This window comes from Thalassophryne amazonica, chromosome 8 (genome assembly GCF_902500255.1).
Source record: "Thalassophryne amazonica chromosome 8, fThaAma1.1, whole genome shotgun sequence".
Lineage (NCBI taxonomy): Eukaryota > Metazoa > Chordata > Actinopteri > Batrachoidiformes > Batrachoididae > Thalassophryne > Thalassophryne amazonica.
This window is the reverse complement of record NC_047110.1, coordinates 102,363,167-102,382,437: the sequence shown is the minus strand read 5'-3', so window position 1 is coordinate 102,382,437 and position 19,271 is coordinate 102,363,167. Positions and strand designations below refer to the sequence as shown.

Sequence of the window (19,271 nt, the reverse complement as noted above, 5' to 3'; positions counted from 1 at the left end):
GGCAGATCCCGAGCAGCCGGGAAAGCAAGCCGACTGGGTGACTGTGAGGAGGAAGCGTAGCCCTAAACAGAAGCCCCGTGTACACCGCCAACCCGTTCACATTTCTAACCGTTTTTCCCCACTCGGCGACACACCCGGCGAGGATCAAACTCTGGTTATTGGCGACTCTGTTTTGAGAAATGTGAAGTTAGCGACACCAGCAACCATAGTCAATTGTCTTCCGGGGGCCAGAGCAGGCGACATTGAAGGAAATTTGAAACTGCTGGCTAAGGCTAAGCGTAAATTTGGTAAGATTGTAATTCACGTCGGCAGTAATGACACCTGGTTACGCCAATCGGAGGTCACTAAAATTAACATTGAATCGGTGTGTAACTTTGCAAAAACAATGTCGGACTCTGTAGTTTTCTCTGGGCCCCTCCCCAATCGGACCGGGAGTGACATGTTTAGCCGCATGTTCTCCTTGAATTGCTGGCTGTCTGAGTGGTGTCCAAAAAATGAGGTGGGCTTCATAGATAATTGGCAAAGGTTCTGGGGAAAACCTGGTCTTGTTAGGAGAGACGGCATCCATCCCACTTTGGATGGAGCAGCTCTCATTTCTAGAAATCTGGCCAATTTTCTTAAATCCTCCAAACCGTGACTATCCAGGGTTGGGACCAGGAAGCAGTCCGCACGCCACGGCAGTGAGAAGCAAACTGCACAACTCTCATCAATATTCCCATATACTGCGTAACAAAATACCAAATTACTGTTAACAATTATTCAGACAATCAAATCACCTCTGATGTGTGCTGACAGCATGTGTCCCTCACCCATCCTCCTTCACAGGCACGATGTGTCAAACCCAGGCGCGGTCCTCAGCGTCTCACAAACGAACATCACAAGGTCGAGTTCCCGGCAATTCTGCTTGAATCACACATGGCTTAAATGCAGAACGCCATCTCATTATCTACTTCAGCTGAAAGTCTTTAAGGTTGAACACCAAATGTCCAGCCAAAATGTCCAGCCAAACCCCCCCAACACACAACATAAGGATATGATTCCTTCTTTATGTTTTCTAATGCCATATACCAACATAGTGCAGAGTAGCTACCTAAACTCTGTGAGATAGAGTATCTCGTCAATAGTTTTACATCCTCATTGAAGACAACTTTGGATGCTGTAGCTCCTCTGAAAAAGAGAGCTTTAAATCAGAAGTGCCTGACTCCGTGGTATAACTCACAAACTCGCAGCTTAAAGCAGATAACCCGTAAGTTGGAGAGGAAATGGCGTCTCACTAATTTAGAAGATCTTCACTTAGCCTGGAAAAAGAGTCTGTTGCTCTATAAAAAAGCCCTCCGTAAAGCTAGGACATCTTACTACTCATCACTAATTGAAGAAAATAAGAACAACCCCAGGTTTCTTTTCAGCACTGTAGCCAGGCTGACAAAGAGTCAGAGCTCTATTGAGCCGAGTATTCCTTTAACTTTAACTAGTAATGACTTCATGACTTTCTTTGCTAATAAAATTTTAACTATTAGAGAAAAAATTACTCATAACCATCCCAAAGACGTATCGTTATCTTTGACTTTCTCTCAGATTGTTCTGAGTTATTTTCATTAGTTACTTCATCCAAACCATCAACATGTTTATTAGACCCCATTCCTACCAGGCTGCTCAAGGAAGCCCTACCATTATTTAATGCTTCGATCTTAAATATGATCAATCTATCTTTATTAGTTGGCTATGTACCACAGGCTTTTAAGGTGGCAGTAATTAAACCATTACTTAAAAAGCCATCACTTGACCCAGCTAATTATAGGCCAATCTCCAACCTTCCTTTTCTCTCAAAAATTCTTGAAAGGGTAGTTGTAAAACAGCTAACGATCATCTGCAGAGGAATGGTCTATTTGAAGAGTTTGTCAGGTTTTAGAATTCATCATAGTACAGAAACAGCATTAGTGAAGGTTACAAATGATCTTCTTATGGCCTCAGACAGTGGACTCATCTCTGTGCTTGTTCTGTTAGACCTCAGTGCTGCTTTTGATACTGTTGACCATAAAATTTTATTACAGAGATTAGAGCATGCCATAGGTATTAAAGGCACTGCGCTGCGGTGGTTTGAATCATATTTATCTAATAGATTACAATTTGTTCATGTAAATGGGGAATCTTCTTCACAGACTAAGGTTAATTATGGAGTTCCACAAGGTTCTGTGCTAGGACCAATTTTATTCACTTTATACATGCTTCCCTTAGGCAGTATTATTAGACGGCATTGCTTAAATTTTCCTTGTTACGCAGATGATACCCAGCTTTATCTATCCATGAAGCCAGAGGACACACACCAATTAGCTAAACTGCAGGATTGTCTTACAGACATAAAGACATGGATGACCTCTAATTTCCTGCTTTTAAACTCAGATAAAACTGAAGTTATTGTACTTGGCCCCACAAATCTTAGAAACATGGTGTCTAACCAGATCCTTACTCTGGATGGCATTACCCTGACCTCTAGTAATACTGTGAGAAATCTTGGAGTCATTTTTGATCAGGATATGTCATTCAAAGCGCATATTAAACAAATATGTAGGACTGCTTTTTTGCATTTACGCAATATCTCTAAAATTAGAAAGGTCTTGTCTCAGAGTGATGCTGAAAAACTAATTCATGCATTTATTTCCTCTAGGCTGGACTATTGTAATTCATTATTATCAGGTTGTCCTAAAGGTTCCCTGAAAAGCCTTCAGTTAATTCAAAATGCTGCAGCTAGAGTACTAACAGGGACTAGAAGGAGAGAGCATATCTCACCCATATTGGCCTCTCTTCATTGGCTTCCTGTTAATTCTAGAATAGAATTTAAAATTCTTCTTCTTACTTATAAGGTTTTGAATAATCAGGTCCCATCTTATCTTAAGGACCTCATAGTACCATATCACCCCAATAGAGCGCTTCGCTCTCAGACTGCAGGCTTACTTGTAGTTCCTAGGGTTTGTAAGAGTAGAAGGGGAGGCAGAGCCTTCAGCTTTCAGGCTCCTCTCCTGTGGAACCAGCTCCCAATTCAGATCAGGGAGACAGACATCCTCTCTGCTTTTAAGATTAGGCTTTAAACTTTCCTTTTTGCTAAAGCTTATAGTTAGGGCTGGATCAGGTGACCCTGAACCATCCCTTAGTTATGCTGCTATAGACTTAGACTGCTGGGGGGTTCCCATGATGCACTGAGTGTTTCTTTCTCTTTTTGCTCTGTATGCACCACTCTGCATTTAATCATTAGTGATCGATCTCTGCTCCCCTCCACAGCATGTGTTTTTCCTGGTTCTCTCCCTCAGCCCCAACCAGTCCCAGCAGAAGACTGCCCCTCCCTGAGCCTGGTTCTGCTGGAGGTTTCTTCCTGTTAAAAGGGAGTTTTTCCTTTCCACTGTCGCCAAGTGCTTGCTCACAGGGGGTCGTTTTGACCATTGGGGTTTTTACGTAATTATTGTATGGCCTTGCCTTACAATATAAAGCGCCTTGGGGCAACTGTTTGTTGTGATTTGGCGCTATATAAATAAAATTGATTGATTGATTGATACATGCTCAGTGCAGCAAAAAAAAATCATGTCAGAAATGAGTCCAGCTTTTGTTCTCTCTTCCTGCTAACAAGCTCCAGGCAGCACAGTGGATTGGTTTTGGGTGTGCGTGCGCACGCATGCGTGGGCGTGCACATACTCATGTGCGAGCATGTGTGTTTGCGACATGCGCGTGCGTGAGTATGCGTGCATGTGCACGTACGCACGTGCACGAGTATGCATGCACATGCACGCATGTGCACGAGGATGTGCGCACATGTATATTGCTGATCACATGTGTGCGCGTGCACGAGGCCGTGCATGTGCACGTGCACATGAGAGTGCAATGGTACCAAACGTATGGAACCAAATTTGCACTCTAAATGGAACCAAGCTGCACTCTAAATGCAATACAACACAAATGGGATGAATTAATCCATGTCATGTGACATACAAAGCACCAATCAAATGACAAGAATCAACTCAGCCATTATATAAAACACACTCATAAATGTACCAATATATTCTTAGCTCAATAAAAGATAAATAATATTATGATGACCCTGAATGGGGAAAAAGCACAAATGGTTAATGCATATTTAAGCACATTTAGGATATATTCCTTCAGTGTCTGTGTGTGTGCACGTGTGTGTGTGTGTGTGTGTGTGTGTGTGTGTGTGTGTGTGTGTGCGTGTGTGTGCGCAGAGTGCAATGGTACCAAAAGTATGGAACCAAATTTGCACTCTAAATGGAACCAAATTGCACTCTAAATGCAATGCAACACAAATGGGATGAATAATCCATGTCACGTGACATACAAAGTACCAATCAAATGACAAGGATCCACTCAACTGTTATATAATTGAGAATTAATCTCACTGCACAAAAAGAACACAGTGGAAATCATCACTGCATAGTCAGCCTCAATTATTTTGACAGGATTCTCTCGTTAATCCAGTTAAGCTCACGTTAATGTCTAATACAAACAAAGGTTTGTGTTGCACTGAAATGTTTTTTTTCCTTGTTTTAGTGCCAGTAACAATGGCATCGGCATAGCAGGTGTGACTATGCTGGCCAGCGCCCTCTCTTCTCATGGCAACTTACAACAAGTTCACATCAGGTACGCTTTATTTGTTGAAATTGTTGTGATTTATTTTGGATTAATTTTTTTGTGCCATTTGGACAAAAATGCTGTTTTTCCAGTTTGAACTGAAACAGTTGTCAAATTCTGACCAAACAACTCATTTATGTCTTCAAAGTACAAATCAGATCCTTTTAGAAATGCTCTTATTTAAATGCTGTGAAATAAAATTAGGTCTTTTAAATGTGCAGATTTTTATTTGTTGTGTCTTATTGGTTTTCACAGCAATGGAGGCAAACAGCAGGTGATCTTAAAGTTCTGCTGGAACAACAGGTAACATCGTGATGTCTATGAAAAGCTCCATGTCAGTATTTGCCTGGTTTTGCACTAAATGCTTCTCCAACAATTTTTAGTGATGACAACAAGCTACTCAAGGAGTTCAGGTATGGTAACAAGTTGACATTTAGCCCTTAGAGCCTGAAGGGTATATTTTGGATTTTGTTATACCTTAAGAAATTCCTCTTTGAGGTGTAATCATTTTGTACAGTGCCCTTGTGTTGCATATCAAAATGTTCACAACAACCTCAGCTTTCTCACTGTGAGACATATATATCTCTATAGCACCGTGTAAAGATAAGATCTATGAATCAACATATGATGAAAAGCTGCCCAGGATGCAGGATGCAACATTAGGGCTTTGGGGGCGAATGAATTGTGCTGCTAGTTTAAATACATTATTATCATTATTTTAGGATGATCAAAAGCCGCCTCCTTCCTTCATATATGACCTCACTGTGTCAAAAACTGATTCGGTGTTGCTTCCATTTTGAGCTGGCGTAAGTTATTTAATAACAATGGATTATTATTACATGATAAAACCAAACAGTCATTTATATATTTATAATTTTTTATGCACCAGGTTCTCTCACTGCTCAATGACAGATGAAGCTGTAAAAAATCTGCTGAAATTTCTGCCCAAGATGACGTCCCTGCACAGGCTCAAGTGAGAAATTCACAACTCACCAAATGCATATCCACTCAGACGTTTTATAGTATCAAGAACAACATCAACGATTATAATAATAATAATAATAATAATACTTATTAATAGCTTTGTTATTATTATTATTATTGGTAGTAGTAGTAGTATGAATTCTAATGCTAATTGTTATTATGGTGATAGTAATATGAATAATAATAATACATAATATTACTACAGTTAATAATAGTGATGATAATAATGTTATGATAATTATCATCGTGCATGTACGAGTATGTCGTATGTATGTACTTATGTATGCCCTTGTGACCATCCCAGTCTCAAGCTTTTTTTTATGCGCCGTCACAGAATGAATAACATTTTTGTGACATGTTTTTTTTTTTATTTTATGTTTTTTAGCCCTATCCCTTACACTGACCCCACAGACACCCCCCATCGCCCCACATTTTGCGGTCCTGTCACAAAATTAAATTGTGCTCCCATCATGAAAATGTGGAGCTTTTCGTGACTGTATCAGTAAATTAATGTGCATTTCGTGATGCCATCATGAAATCGTTTGCAGCTAGCAACGTCACAGTGCAGCTGTACTCTGAGTGGCTGCCACCCCGCTACTCAAAAACTAAACTGAACAGACTGAAACAGAATGGGACTTTTTAACCTCTTAAAATACCTCTTAAACTAGGTCAAGGTTAGCCATCTTTGAACTCCAAGGTCTGTGTCCCAAGAATTTTCCCTGTGAATTTGAAGACTGTGGCAGTAATAGAATTGGACTTATGTTGTACACAGACAGACAGACGGACAATGGACGCCAGGTCTTCGCAATACCCGATGTCCATATATCGGCCTCGGGTAAAAACAAAAACTACTTTTGAAAATTAGATTCAAAACTAAGTTGAAGCATTGAAGTGACATTAAATTTGGACATTTTAACATGGAGTCCTTTGGGAAAGTGCTCTGTTTTGGTGCTCCTTACTTCCACAGATTGTAGGCAGTTGGTTTGTATTTATTTTCTGGTTGAATTTTCATGTATTTTTTCAATTATTCTTCCTCAGTGTGAGCCACAGCATCACCTCCACAGATATGGCACTGAGGGCGCTCTGCTCTTTGAATCAAAGCCAACGAGTCACATCAGTGGAGCTCAGGTGAGGTACTGACCTGTGAACAGGTTTACATAAAGCACAAGTTTATTTAAACTACTGAGTCACATCATGAAACACTGTAATCAATCAGGCCACAACAACGTCTGAGTGGGACCACATGTACTCCCTGCAGAGTCTATTTTACTCTGAAAAGTTTATTGAGCATTAAAACAGGTGGAAGTTTACATTATGAGGACCTCTAGTGGATAAATCACCCTGATAGAAATTTATATCACCACCAATTTATGTTATCAGTCACCATAAAAAAAATGCAAGAATACCTAACTACATTATGCACTTTTAGGGTTCAGACAAAAACATGGTTTGAATTCAATCAGAGGGTCACTGCCATTGATACACATGTAATGTAGTTTTGGCTCTTTGTGTAAAAAAAAAACAAAAAAAACGCAATACTAAAATACCCTCACCCGTATGAGCATTGTCTTCTTTATCATTTGCAATTGTTTAATTAATTTAAGATCCTGTTGTCTTTAGTATAAATGTTTACATGTTGAGTAAAGCCCCTCTCTCATTCAAGCAATGAATCATGAACAATATTTACGTCTTAATGGCGTCTGGAGAAGGGCGTGTGTGTATGTGTACATGAGCTTTTGACAAAAGCAGACGTTAGCCTTGAGTTAGCAAACACGCTGATGTCTGAGAAATGGCTTGTAAATCCTACCAGAGGTGTTATCAGGTTACAAAAATAGCGTTTCTAGTTTCAGAAGTGTTTATTTCTCACTAGCTTTTACATAATATACAACCCCAGTTCCAGTGAAGTTGGGACGTTGTGTAAAATGTAAATTAAAACAGAATACAACCTATATTCAACCTATATTCAATTGAATACACCACAAAGACAAGATATTTAATGTTCAAACTGATAAACTTTGTTGTTTTTGTGCAAATATTTGCTCATTTTGAAATGGATGCCTGCAACACATTTAAAAAAAAGCTGGGACAGTGGTATGTTTACCACTGTGTTACATCACCTTTCCTTCTAACAACACTCAATAAGCATTTTGTTAACTGAGGACACTAATTGTTGAAGCTTTGTAGGTGGAATTCTGTCCCATTCTTGCTTGATGTACAACTTCAGTTGTTCAACAGTCCGGGGTCTCTGTTGTCATATTTTGCGCTTCATAATGTACCACACATTTTCAATGGGTGACAGGTCTGGACTGCAGGCAGGCCAGTCGGCCAAGGGCTGAAAAAATACCCATACCCCTCCCGACGGTAGAACAAAATGAGACCTGTTTTATTTGAAGGGTATGGATGTCTACTTTTAGAAAATCATGGTTGTACTAAATTAAAATGTGTACAGTGCAGCAGATTAACCCCCTGTTTGCCAAAACATTAACATGTCTTTGTACTGCAATATCTGATATATTCCCCTAACAAAAAAGGCACAATATGTAATCAGGGCATCAATTAACCCCATTTTTTTTAGGTGTAAGGCATACCACTACATACATTCTTAGGGTTTAATTAAGTTCTTACCCTACTATGGGGATATTAACCCTTTAGAATCTGAATTTTTTATGAATTTTCCCCCATATATTTTGTTGATAGCACAGATTATTCATGAGTGAATGGGAATAAAATAAATTGAAGTTTATAACATTTGACAATTTTATGTCTTTTATTAGAAAATACCAGGTAGAATCATTTAAAATTGGTACAATGTTTCAAATTAACCCTTTGTTAGCGGTAAACCATCAGTTCACAGTTAGCTATTTGCCTGATTGTGGCTGAGAATTCCTTTGGGGATGAAAGTACATGACTTTTATATAAAAATCATCACAAAGAATGTTCTGAAGTCCTTTTAATGACAGTATAGACAGTTTTAACCCCTTTCCAGCTAATCACATGTTGATCTAGCAATCATTATTTGAAACTTGCAGAGGGTATTTGTGTGACCAGTTTCGATCGTCATTGCAAAATACACATTTGCAGTTATTTTACTGCACATTTGCAGTAAAATATTATTTGCTGCCTCATTAATTAATGCACAATTGGTCTGCCATAGAAGCACAATGACCTTCTCAGAAACAATCTGTTGGCTTAATTAAGTTCATTGAAATTAAAATTTGTACCATCTCATTGTTTCTACTCTTACGTACCTTTGTTAGACCAATTAATACTATCGTATTATAACTTAATTATAACTTATTTTGGTCAAATTTGGTCATATTTTGTTCATTTAGTCCTGATTGAGATCAAATCCATTTCTTGAAACAAAGGATCAATTGTGGAGCCATCTATAGGCAAATTGAAGACATAGAATCTATGGGAAGCTACACCTGAAAATGATGAAAATGGTTATCAACAGCCAACTGCTCTTTAAGATGCTGCGTTCAGAAATACAGTGAATTAACTGGGTAAAACCACTGAAAGATACCTAAAACACTCCGTTGTTTGTATTAGTAGTGGTTAATTTCAGAAAGATTATCAAAACTGTACAGCCAGATGCAATCTGGCAAGTTTCAAAAGAATTCTTGATCAACAGGTCATTAGCTGGAAAGGGGTTAACACTGTCTATACTGCCATTAAAAGGACTTCAGAACATTCTGTGTGATGATTTTTATATAAATGTCGTGTACTTTCATCCCCAAAGGAAATCTTGACCACAATCAGTCAAATTGCTTACTAACTGTGGACTGATGGTTTACCACAAACAAAGGGTTAATTTAAAGCATTGTACCCATTTTAAATGATTCTACCTGGTATTTTCTAATAACAGACATCTAAAATTGTCAAATGATATACACAGCAACTTATTTTATTAACATCCACTCATGAATAATCAGAGCATCAACAAAACATGTGGGAAAATTCATAAAAAAATTTATATCCCCACAGTAGGATAAAAAACACATTAAACCCTAAAAATGTGTGTAGTGGTATGCCTTACACCTGAAAGATGGGGTTAATTGATGCTCTGATTACATATTATGCCTCTTTGCCAGGTGAATATATCAGATATTGCAGTACAAAGACATGTTAATGTTTTGGCAAACAGGGGGTTAATCTGATGCATTGTACACATTTTAATTTAGTACAACCATGATTTTCTAAAAGTAGACATCCATATTCTTTAAATAAAACAGGTCTCATTTTGTTCTAACGCCGGGAGGGGTATCACCATTTTCTAGCAGTCTTTTTTGGGCATGGCCGCTACTCGTACCTGTACTCTTTTACGACGAAGCCAGTGTGAAGACTCCGGCAGTAATAGGACTGGACAGACGCATGGATGGACGAACGGGCAGACGCAAAGCCTTCGCAATACCTGATGGCCATATTTGATGGCCTCGGGTAAAAAGGATTTGTTTTATCACAGACAAGTCGAATATCCAGAGGATGGATTACGAACAGTGATTTAATATGACCAAAGTGAGCTTGTCCTTTTAAGGAAACATCACGTACCGGCTCGGGCCTTGCGTTCACAGGGTGCAGGACTTCTTTGTGTCCTTAGGGTGAATAAAAAGTCTGCGGGTCACAGAGGTTTCTCTTATCGTGTCCCTATATTCTGTGGAATGATGCAAATAAGACAGTCAGATTCTGTGGAGACTATCTGTTTTCCCAGTCTTATCTTTAGTATATTATGTTTTTATGTGTTTTTTTTTAATTCTTTTTATTCTTTTGTGTTTTTACTCTTTAATTGTCCCTTTTGATCTTTTAATTCATTTTGTTCTGTTTTTGAATTCTGTTGCGTGAAGCACTTTGAGGCGACCCTGTTGTGAATTGGCGCTGTACAAATTAATAAATTTGATTTTGAATCAAGTAACGTCTGAGAAACAGAGTCTGTTTGTTTTATTACACAGAATAATGTTTGATTGTGTAAAAACCTTTTTTTATCTTTAATTTGATTTAAGTTCACTGGCTTGGGACTTCGGCGAGGGTGGTCACATCCCCCCCCCCCAAGCTTGGCTCGCGGGACAGACCCTGCTGCGGCCTACACTCATTTTGCCTCAATTTGGATTACGGACTGCTTCAAAGTTTAGCGCACATAAACAATATCAAATATATATGTGTTTTAATTCTGATGTGTGCCGTTATTACATTCAACTAGTAATAATTGTGCATTAATTACTGTATTTTGTCTGAGGTAATTGGGTGTGAAGATGAATTGCCCTTTTAAAGTTGTTTGAACTTATACTTGAACTAATTTTTTAGGCACTGTGATGAATCTTTTGTGCAGTTTGACAGAGTGAAAGCGGAACAAACGCGCTGCAGGTGCGTTACAATATACTGAACTTAACGGATCGTGGTTGTTTCTGTGTTCACTTTGTTACAAAATAGAAAACAAACAAATAAGTAACTACATTTTTTTTTCAACAACGTGTGTGTGTGTGTGTGTATGTGTGGACACAGGTTGACTGATTTCGACCTGAATGATGCAAACATGCAGCAGCTGCTTGAGATCCTGCAGCAGGTCCCTCAGCTGTCTGAGCTGGAGTGCGTATCCCCCCCCACACACACACACACACAGACACACACACTCACACACTCTCTTGCGCTGCCCCCTCAGTTACTGAGCTGTTGTTGTTTGCGTTTATTCTAGCTTATCGGGGAACCATTTGAAAGATGAAGCCGTGAATCGTGTGGTGGATTTCCTGCCGATGCTTAAAATCGCCAGTTATGTGAAGTAAGATGCACATCATGAATGTTGCACAATACAGATATTACACATTTTAGTTCTCACTGCACTCAAACTGCTGCTGTATAGTGCATGTGATATATCTAAATAATTACCATCATGTGTTTGTGCATATGTTTGTGTTATAGGTTGTGTTAGTTTTCATTTTGTACCACGTAATGTGTTAAACATGTGGTAATGCAGTGAAAATCACTGCCCTGTCTGCATCCACAGTCTGAGCAATAACATGATGACCCAGCAGGGGGTGCTGGATGTAGCCGGCACACTGTGCACCTGTCACAGTGTGTCTAGTGTAGAAGTCAGGTGAGTACTTTCTACCTTTCTGGGTGTTGGTGTTTGGGGATTTTATGACACACTGTACCTCAGAAACACTGCTCATATGGGCTTAATGTTCTTGTCAAATTGTTTTGAATATACATGTCCTCATCGCCTCTACTGTGACACTTTGTCAGAAACCACAGTAGCAAAGCTCACATATCTCAGTAATCCCTGAAGTTAGAGGACGGATTATAGTGCATCTGGAAAGTATTCACAACACTTCACTTTTTCCACATTTTGTTATGTTACAGCCTTATTCCAAAATAGATAAAATTCATTTTTTTCCATCATAATTCTACATACAATACCCCATAATGACAATGTGGAAAAAAGGTTTGTTTGTTTGTTTGTTTTAGATTTGAGAAAATTTGTAAAAACAAACAAACAAACAAACAAAAACAAGACAAAAAAAAAAAACAAGCAATCCCATGTACGGAAGTATTCACAGCCTTTGCCATGAAGCTCAAAACTGAGCTCAGGTGCAACCTGTTTCTACTCATCATCCTTGAGATGTTTCTACAGCTTAATTGGAGTTAATTCAGTTGATTAGTCATGATTTGGAAAGACACACACCTGTCAACATTTGACAGAGCATGTCAGAGCACAAACCAAGCATGAAGTCAAAGGAATTGTCTGCAGACCTCTGAGACAGGATTGTCTCAAGGCACAAATCTGGGGAAGGCTATAGAAACATTTCTGCTGCTTTGAAGGTCCCCCAAGGTGACCTCTATCATCCGTAAATGGAAGACGTCAGGGAGGTAACCAAGAACCTGATGGTCAGTCTGTCAGAGCTCCACTATTCCTCTGTGGAGAGAGGAGAACCTTCCAGAAGGACAACCATCTCTGCAGCAATCCAGCAATCAGGCCTGTATGGTAGAGTGGCCAGACAGAAGCCGCTCCTTAGTAAAAGGCAAATGACAGCCCACCTGGAGTTTTCCAAAAATTTCTCTGGTCTGATGAGATGAAGATTGTACTCTTTGGTGTGAATGCCAGGCGTTGTGTTTGGAGGAAACCAGGCACCATCCCTACAGTGAAGTGTGGTGGTGGCAGCATCATGCTGTGGAGATGTTTTTTAGTGGCAGGAACTGGGAGACTACTCAGGATTGAGGGAAAGATGAATGCAGCAATGTACAGAGACATCCTGGATGAAAACCTGCTCCAGAGCGCTCTTGACCTCGGACTGGGCCGACGGTTCATCTTTCATCAGGACAATGACCCTAAACACACAGCAAAGATATCAAAGGAGTGGCTCCAGGACAACTCTGTGAATGTCCTTGAGTGGCCCAGCCAGAGCCCAGACCTGAATCCGTTTGAACATCTCTGGAGAGACCTGAAAATGGCTGTGCACCGCCGCTCCCCATCCAACCTGATGGAGCTTGAGAGGTGCTGCAAAGAGGAATGGACAAAACTGCCCAAAGATAGTTGCACCAAGCTTGTGGCATCATATTCAAGAAGATGTGAGGCTGTAATTGCTGCCAAAAGTGCATCAACAGAGTATTGAGCAAAGGCTGTGAATAGTTATATGCATGTGGTTTCTTAGTTTTTAATATTTTTAATAAATTTGAAAAAAAGCTAAATTTTGTGGGGAAAAAATTAATTTGCTGCATTTTGCAATAAGGCTGTAACATAACATGAAAAAAGTGAAGTGCTGTGAATACTTTCAGGATGCACTGTACCCTTGTGAAGCACCCTGGAGTGCTTCACAAGGGAACAGTGCAAGGGAGACAAACATGCTTACTGTTTGCACCTCTGTGGTATCACACAATAGGACCTAGTCTGAAAATATAAGGAATTCTATACCATTGATACATTAACAATTCTTACTGTATTTGTGCAAAGTATGTTAATATGAGGCGTTTCGAAAAAAAAGAATTGGCTAAATATCAATAAGATAAAATGGATTTTGCAGTTCATTACATTTTCACACAAATTCACACCATGTAGCAGAATGGTGATGCAAGCAGTTCGTGTGTTTGTTTTACCCCTGGTTCAAGGCTGACTTAATTTTTTTATTTTTGCAAAAAAACACAAAACAAAACAAAAAAGGGGCCATTTTTATACTGTAAAATTTACATTTTCTGGAAAGAAATTTACATATTTTTAGAGTATCTTCTTACAGAATTATTCTGGCAACCACAATTGCCAATGTTTTTCTGGATAAACAATGGAATTCTAGATTTTTTTTCCACATTATTTATTTATTTATTTAGTACAGTACACAATTGTCTGGTGACCCCATCCTCGGCATCCTTCTCTGGATATACCCTACATTCCCACCCTGTACATGCCTGAATCATCTCAGTATACCTACAGTACGAGGTCTATTAGAAAAGTATCCGACCTTATTTAAAAAAAAACAAAAAAACATATGGATTTGAATCACGTGTGCTTGCGTGAGCCAACCTTGAACCTTCATGCGCATGCGTGATTTTTTTCACGCCTGTCGGTTGCGTCATTCGCCTGTGAGCAGGCTTTGAGTGAGGAGTGGTCCACCCCCCTCGGCGGATTTTCATTGTCAGGGAAATGGCTGAGAGACTGCCGCTTTGCTTGATCAAATTTTTTTTAGAAACTGTGAGGCACATCCATGTGGACACCATTCGAGAAATTCAGGTGGTTTTTGGTGAAACTTTTATGGGCTTCAAAGACATTAAGGGATGTTACTGTCTCTTTAAGGACGCCCACAGCAGTTGTGGGGCGCGCCGCGCTCCAGCTGCCATCGACAGGCTGAACGACCATTTCATTTCTAAACGGATCGCTCTGTGGATCCGTGACCATCATGTGCAATTTCTCTGGTTATCACAAGAGCTGGACATCAACTATTTTCCTGCACATTTCACTTTTAACAAGTGATTTTGTCGTGGAAAGCCGAGCGGACGCTTCGCGCGTCACGATGGATTTGCTGCTGGACCGACACAAAACCACCTCCGTTTTGGTCTCACAGGACAGCTTTGAGATGGCGTTCAGACAGCTGTCGGTGGTTTTTCAGTCGAGTGATTATCCAAGAAATTATGGATGTGCCTGGACATGCCAGAACATGTTCTGTGACGCTTCATCACGGCGTTGCGGAATTCCTCCGCACGTCTGTCTCAATTTGCCGAAAAAGTGCTGATGTCCACGTCTTTTCACAATTCCTGTGCTAGTCCAGACGACGTCCCGGATAAAACACAGCATCCAGTTTGGAAATGAACGGCACATTCCACTTTTAACGAGGAGTTTTTGTCATGGAAAGGACAGAAGGACAAGCTGGGACATGCCTTTCAGTGCTTACCAGTCGAGTGAGTATCAGAGAAATTGTGGAGAGGTGGACATGCAAAGCAACGCCGTGATGAAGCGTCACAGAACATGTTCTGGAATGTCCAGGCACATCCACAATTTCTTGGATAATCACTCGACTGAAAAACCACCGACAGCTGTCTGAACGCCATCTCAAAGCCGTCCTGTGAGACCAAAACGGAGGTGGTTTTGTGACGGTCCAGCAGCGAATTCATCATGATGCGCGAAGCGTCCGCTCGGCTTTCCACGACAAAATCTCTTGTTAAAAGTGAAATCTGCAGGAAAATGGGTGATGTCCAGCTCTTGTGATAACCAGAGAAAGTGCACACGATGGTCATGGATCCACAGAGTGATCCGTTTAGAAATGAAATGGTTGCTCAGCCTGTCGATGGCAGCTGGAGCGCGGCGCGCCCCACAGCTGCTGTGGGCCGTCCTTAAAGCGACAGTAACATCCCTTAATGTCTTTGAAGCCCATAAAATTTTCACCAAAAACCACCTGAATTTCTCGAATGGTGTCCACATGGATGTGCCTCACAGTTTCTAAAAAAAATTTGATCAAGCAAAGCAGCAGTCTCTCAGCCATTTCCCTGACAATGAAAATCCACCGAGAGGGCTGGACCACTCCTCACTCAAAGCCTGCTCACAGGCGAATGACGCAACCGACAGGCGTGAAAAAAATCACGCATGCGCGGGAAGGTTCAAGGTTGACTCACACAAGCACACGTGATTCAAATCCATATGTTTTTTTTTTTAATAAGGTCGGATACTTTTCTAATAGACCTTGTATGTTTTATTTCATGACACTTAAAGCAGAAAGGAAAGGTTTGTGTACATTGGGAATCATTTGACCCCTGAACCATGACCTTGCAAACAGTCCAAAAATCTGCTTTGTGGGCGTAGCTTGTGATGTTGCAGGTCATACACCGTAAGACAACATTTAATGGTATTGTTAGCTGTTATACACATGAAAAACTGAAGAATTAATGAAATATTTTTGTTGTCCTTCTCCTCATATGTGTCACTGCGCATCGGCTTTCTGATGGCAACTGGTAGTTTGGGAGAAGAGAAGAGATCTCTCATTTGGTTCAGAGAATATAGAGGTGAAAAATCTCTAAGGTAGGACAGAAGGACAACAGTATGAGAAAAAATGTGAAAGGATGAATGATGACGAAAATGACAGTGTTTGGGTTGGACCAAAGTTTAGAGAGAGATGAGTGCATAAGTCAGAATGTGACGACCGTGATTTATTCTGTGGTGTAGAATGTGAGAGTATTAATAGTATGTTGAGAGAAGCATGTTCTCCATTCTTATGTTATCCAGTAAACCTTGTGAGAATTAAGCTTGTGTTGAAATAATGTTTGATTTAGTCTTGAATTTATACAGTTTTATTTTTTCTCATCTCTCTGTCTCTCCCTCCAGTGTTACTGACAGTAGTTTGAGCCTTGAGCATCTGGGCAGAATAGCAGAGATCATGTCTAACTGTCCCAGTCTGACCAAACTGGAGTAAGTATGTCTGAGTCGTCCATACTCAACTTTAAAACTCTCACCAAATATATTTAAATGTGTTTTCACCATTAACAATACATCAGTGATTCCTAAAGTGTGGGCTGTGGTTCCGTGGTGGTCAGGGCTGGACTGGGGAAATTTTTCAGGCCGGGCATTTTTAACCAAGACCAGGCCACCACCAGGTATCGAAGGGGAAAAAAATTAAGCCTGCTGTGACAGTGTTTTTTTTTTTTTTTTTGGTCCCTTAACCGATCAATGTGCACCAGGAGACACATACATTTTAACACTATAAGAAGCATTATGAAAAGTTCTCCCGAAATACAGTTATCATAGGCTTATCAAAAGTACGATCTATTGACAGTAGGTCACATTACTTTTTAGACATAATAAGCCGTCATTTCATTCAGCCTTGTTACTTAAATTTAGAAATAGAAATTATATAAAAACCTTTGTTATAGAAATACTGTAGGCTTTACTATAAATAATATATCATTACTTGTGTGATACAATTCATCATATAAAGCAAGAAATGACTGGATGACTGGACCAATGACTGGATACAAAGGTTGAACTTTTGAAACTGCAATACACAAAAAGGACACAAGATGGAGACAGTTGTCTATCTCATTACAAGCTACAAGTAACATCAAGGATTTCTTTTATTACCAATTTGTGTTGCTAATCAACTTAGAGAATGACTCTCAATTTAAAGTAAAATGTTAGGTATGTGAAATTATGCCAGGACTTGGGAAAATACATTTTAGACAGGGACGCCGTTATACCACGCCACCGCACCGCAGACTGTGCAAAACAGCATACTTCATATGACCGACCCACGATTGTCACACAAATAGAATAAAGAAACAACCTGGCGGCGACAGCATGGTAGCTAGCCATGCACACCATTTGCACAGGTTACATTGCTAGGCTAGGTTACGTGACTGGCAGAGTTAGCACGAACGAAAATTATATCCAACCTTAATTCATATCTGAGTGACCCAGTTAGACAGCACTTTACTTCGGACCAGAAGATCAGAATGTCTCTCTCACACACAGATGTCTGATTTATGAACAAGTTAGGTTGCTGTTCATCAATTAATAGCTGAAGTTAACCTTCACTTACCGTCATGGCCGTAGTGGTCCCCGCCTCACTTTATAGTCACCTTTTCTTGACTTCAATGAAAATATATACTTGTTTTATAAAAAGTAAAATAAAGACCTCTTTCTTGACCTCATATTTAACTGTTGACAGCACTGTAACAGTAAAACTTGTAATTTCTAACCTACATTGTTAATAAATGTAACTATTAAATTCTTTCTAACATTTTTCTAACATTTAAATTTTCTCTAAACATTTTACTTGTCGAAATTATTATTATTTTAAGTAGTATTAGTAGTTGTAGTAAAAAAAAGGCTTCAAAACTGGACCTTTAATCTAGTGGTGTGGGGGGGGGGCATCCTTGCCCCATGCCCCCATTCCATCTGGATTCGCCCCTGCTTTGGCGTTTGAGCACAAAGAATGGATAACATTTATTTATGCAGAAAACATGACCAGATTTACAGGTAAGAAAGTTTTATTGCATTTTCACATCATGTGGTCCTCAGAGAGTTTAGGTGCATTTAAGTGGAAAATAGTGTTAGTTGTTGATGCGTCGCGGAGGATCAGCTGTTTTAACGTGCAGATACGGAGCGGCTCAACTCAGAATTCTAAATAAAGGAGGAAAAAAAAGCATAAAAATGTCTTTGTAAAGCTCAGTGCAGGTGTGCTGTTGTCACCACGCTTTAAGAGATGAGGACGAGTTGTAGCTGCTACAAAAAAAAAAAAAAAAACGCGGATGAAAAGCTCACAGCTCACTTTACTTCGTAAAAAAAAAAAAAAAAAAAAAATCCGTAGGCCAGTAGGCCATCAGGCCACCAGGCAAATGCCTGGTGTGCAATACTATCAGTCCAGCGGTGGTGGTGGTTGATGAAGGTACTGTAGGTGGGCCATGAGCGGTCATTAAAAATAAATAAAAACATCTCTGATTTTCAACTTTGTAATAAAGTCTAAAATTATTATTATGTTCAAAATGTGATAAAACAAAGCCAGGGTATTATCATTTATATTTACAAGATTATTCTCACACGTTTATTAAAGTTGTGATTAAAACTTATATGGGCCAAAGATGATTTTCAGGTTTCACAGTGACCTGCAGCATTCTTAAGTTTATTTTCTGTGAAGAAAAATAGGTTACATTTAATTCAGTCTTTACATTCATTTAAAGAGTGAGTGATTAGAGTTGTCTTTGTGATGTCCTGTACCATACACCTAAAAAGAATTTTTTACAAAAATTATAATTTTTGTAACTTGATAATTAATTAGTACCTTTACTGAAATTGAGGGGAGGGGGATATTTTTGATTTCTCTCAGAAAAGGGATGTTTGGACATTTCAGGTTTGATTTTCTGTTGATCCATTGATTAAGAGAACAAGAACTGAGGAATCTCTCACCCAGCTCTGGGCAACATTCATGTCCTCTGCTATATTAGAGTTAGTTGTGGGTTATGTCAAAAACAATTTGTGTTCGTAGCTCAAAATGTGAGCCAAAACATGAGCTGTGGGGCTGGATGGATGGATGGATGGATGGATGTATGGATGGATGGATGGATGGATGGATGGATGGATGGATGGATGGATGGATGGATGGATGGATGGCTAGATGCTGGATGGATGGCTGGTTGGCTAGATGCTGGATAGATGGCTGGCTGGCTAGATGGATGGATGGCTGGTT

The 19,271-nt window shown here is 39.6% G+C and overlaps 1 protein-coding gene across 3 annotated transcripts in view; it reads left to right on the top strand.

The window, feature by feature from the left end:
• Positions 1–16,502, top strand: part of nlrc5 (NLR family, CARD domain containing 5) — a 66,419-nt gene extending 49,917 nt beyond the window's left edge. For all 3 annotated transcript variants that reach the window (XM_034177111.1, XM_034177114.1, XM_034177112.1), the window contains 12 exons: positions 4,555–4,644; positions 4,891–4,938; positions 5,019–5,048; positions 5,358–5,441; positions 5,525–5,608; positions 6,658–6,747; positions 10,921–10,980; positions 11,119–11,202; positions 11,309–11,392; positions 11,618–11,707; positions 16,049–16,111; positions 16,415–16,502. In XM_034177111.1, the coding sequence (XP_034033002.1) occupies positions 4,555–4,644; positions 4,891–4,938; positions 5,019–5,048; positions 5,358–5,441; positions 5,525–5,608; positions 6,658–6,747; positions 10,921–10,980; positions 11,119–11,202; positions 11,309–11,392; positions 11,618–11,707; positions 16,049–16,111; positions 16,415–16,502 (895 nt within the window). The remainder of the gene's footprint in view (positions 1–4,554; positions 4,645–4,890; positions 4,939–5,018; positions 5,049–5,357; positions 5,442–5,524; positions 5,609–6,657; positions 6,748–10,920; positions 10,981–11,118; positions 11,203–11,308; positions 11,393–11,617; positions 11,708–16,048; positions 16,112–16,414) is intronic.
• Positions 16,503–19,271: the final 2,769 nt, after the last annotated feature.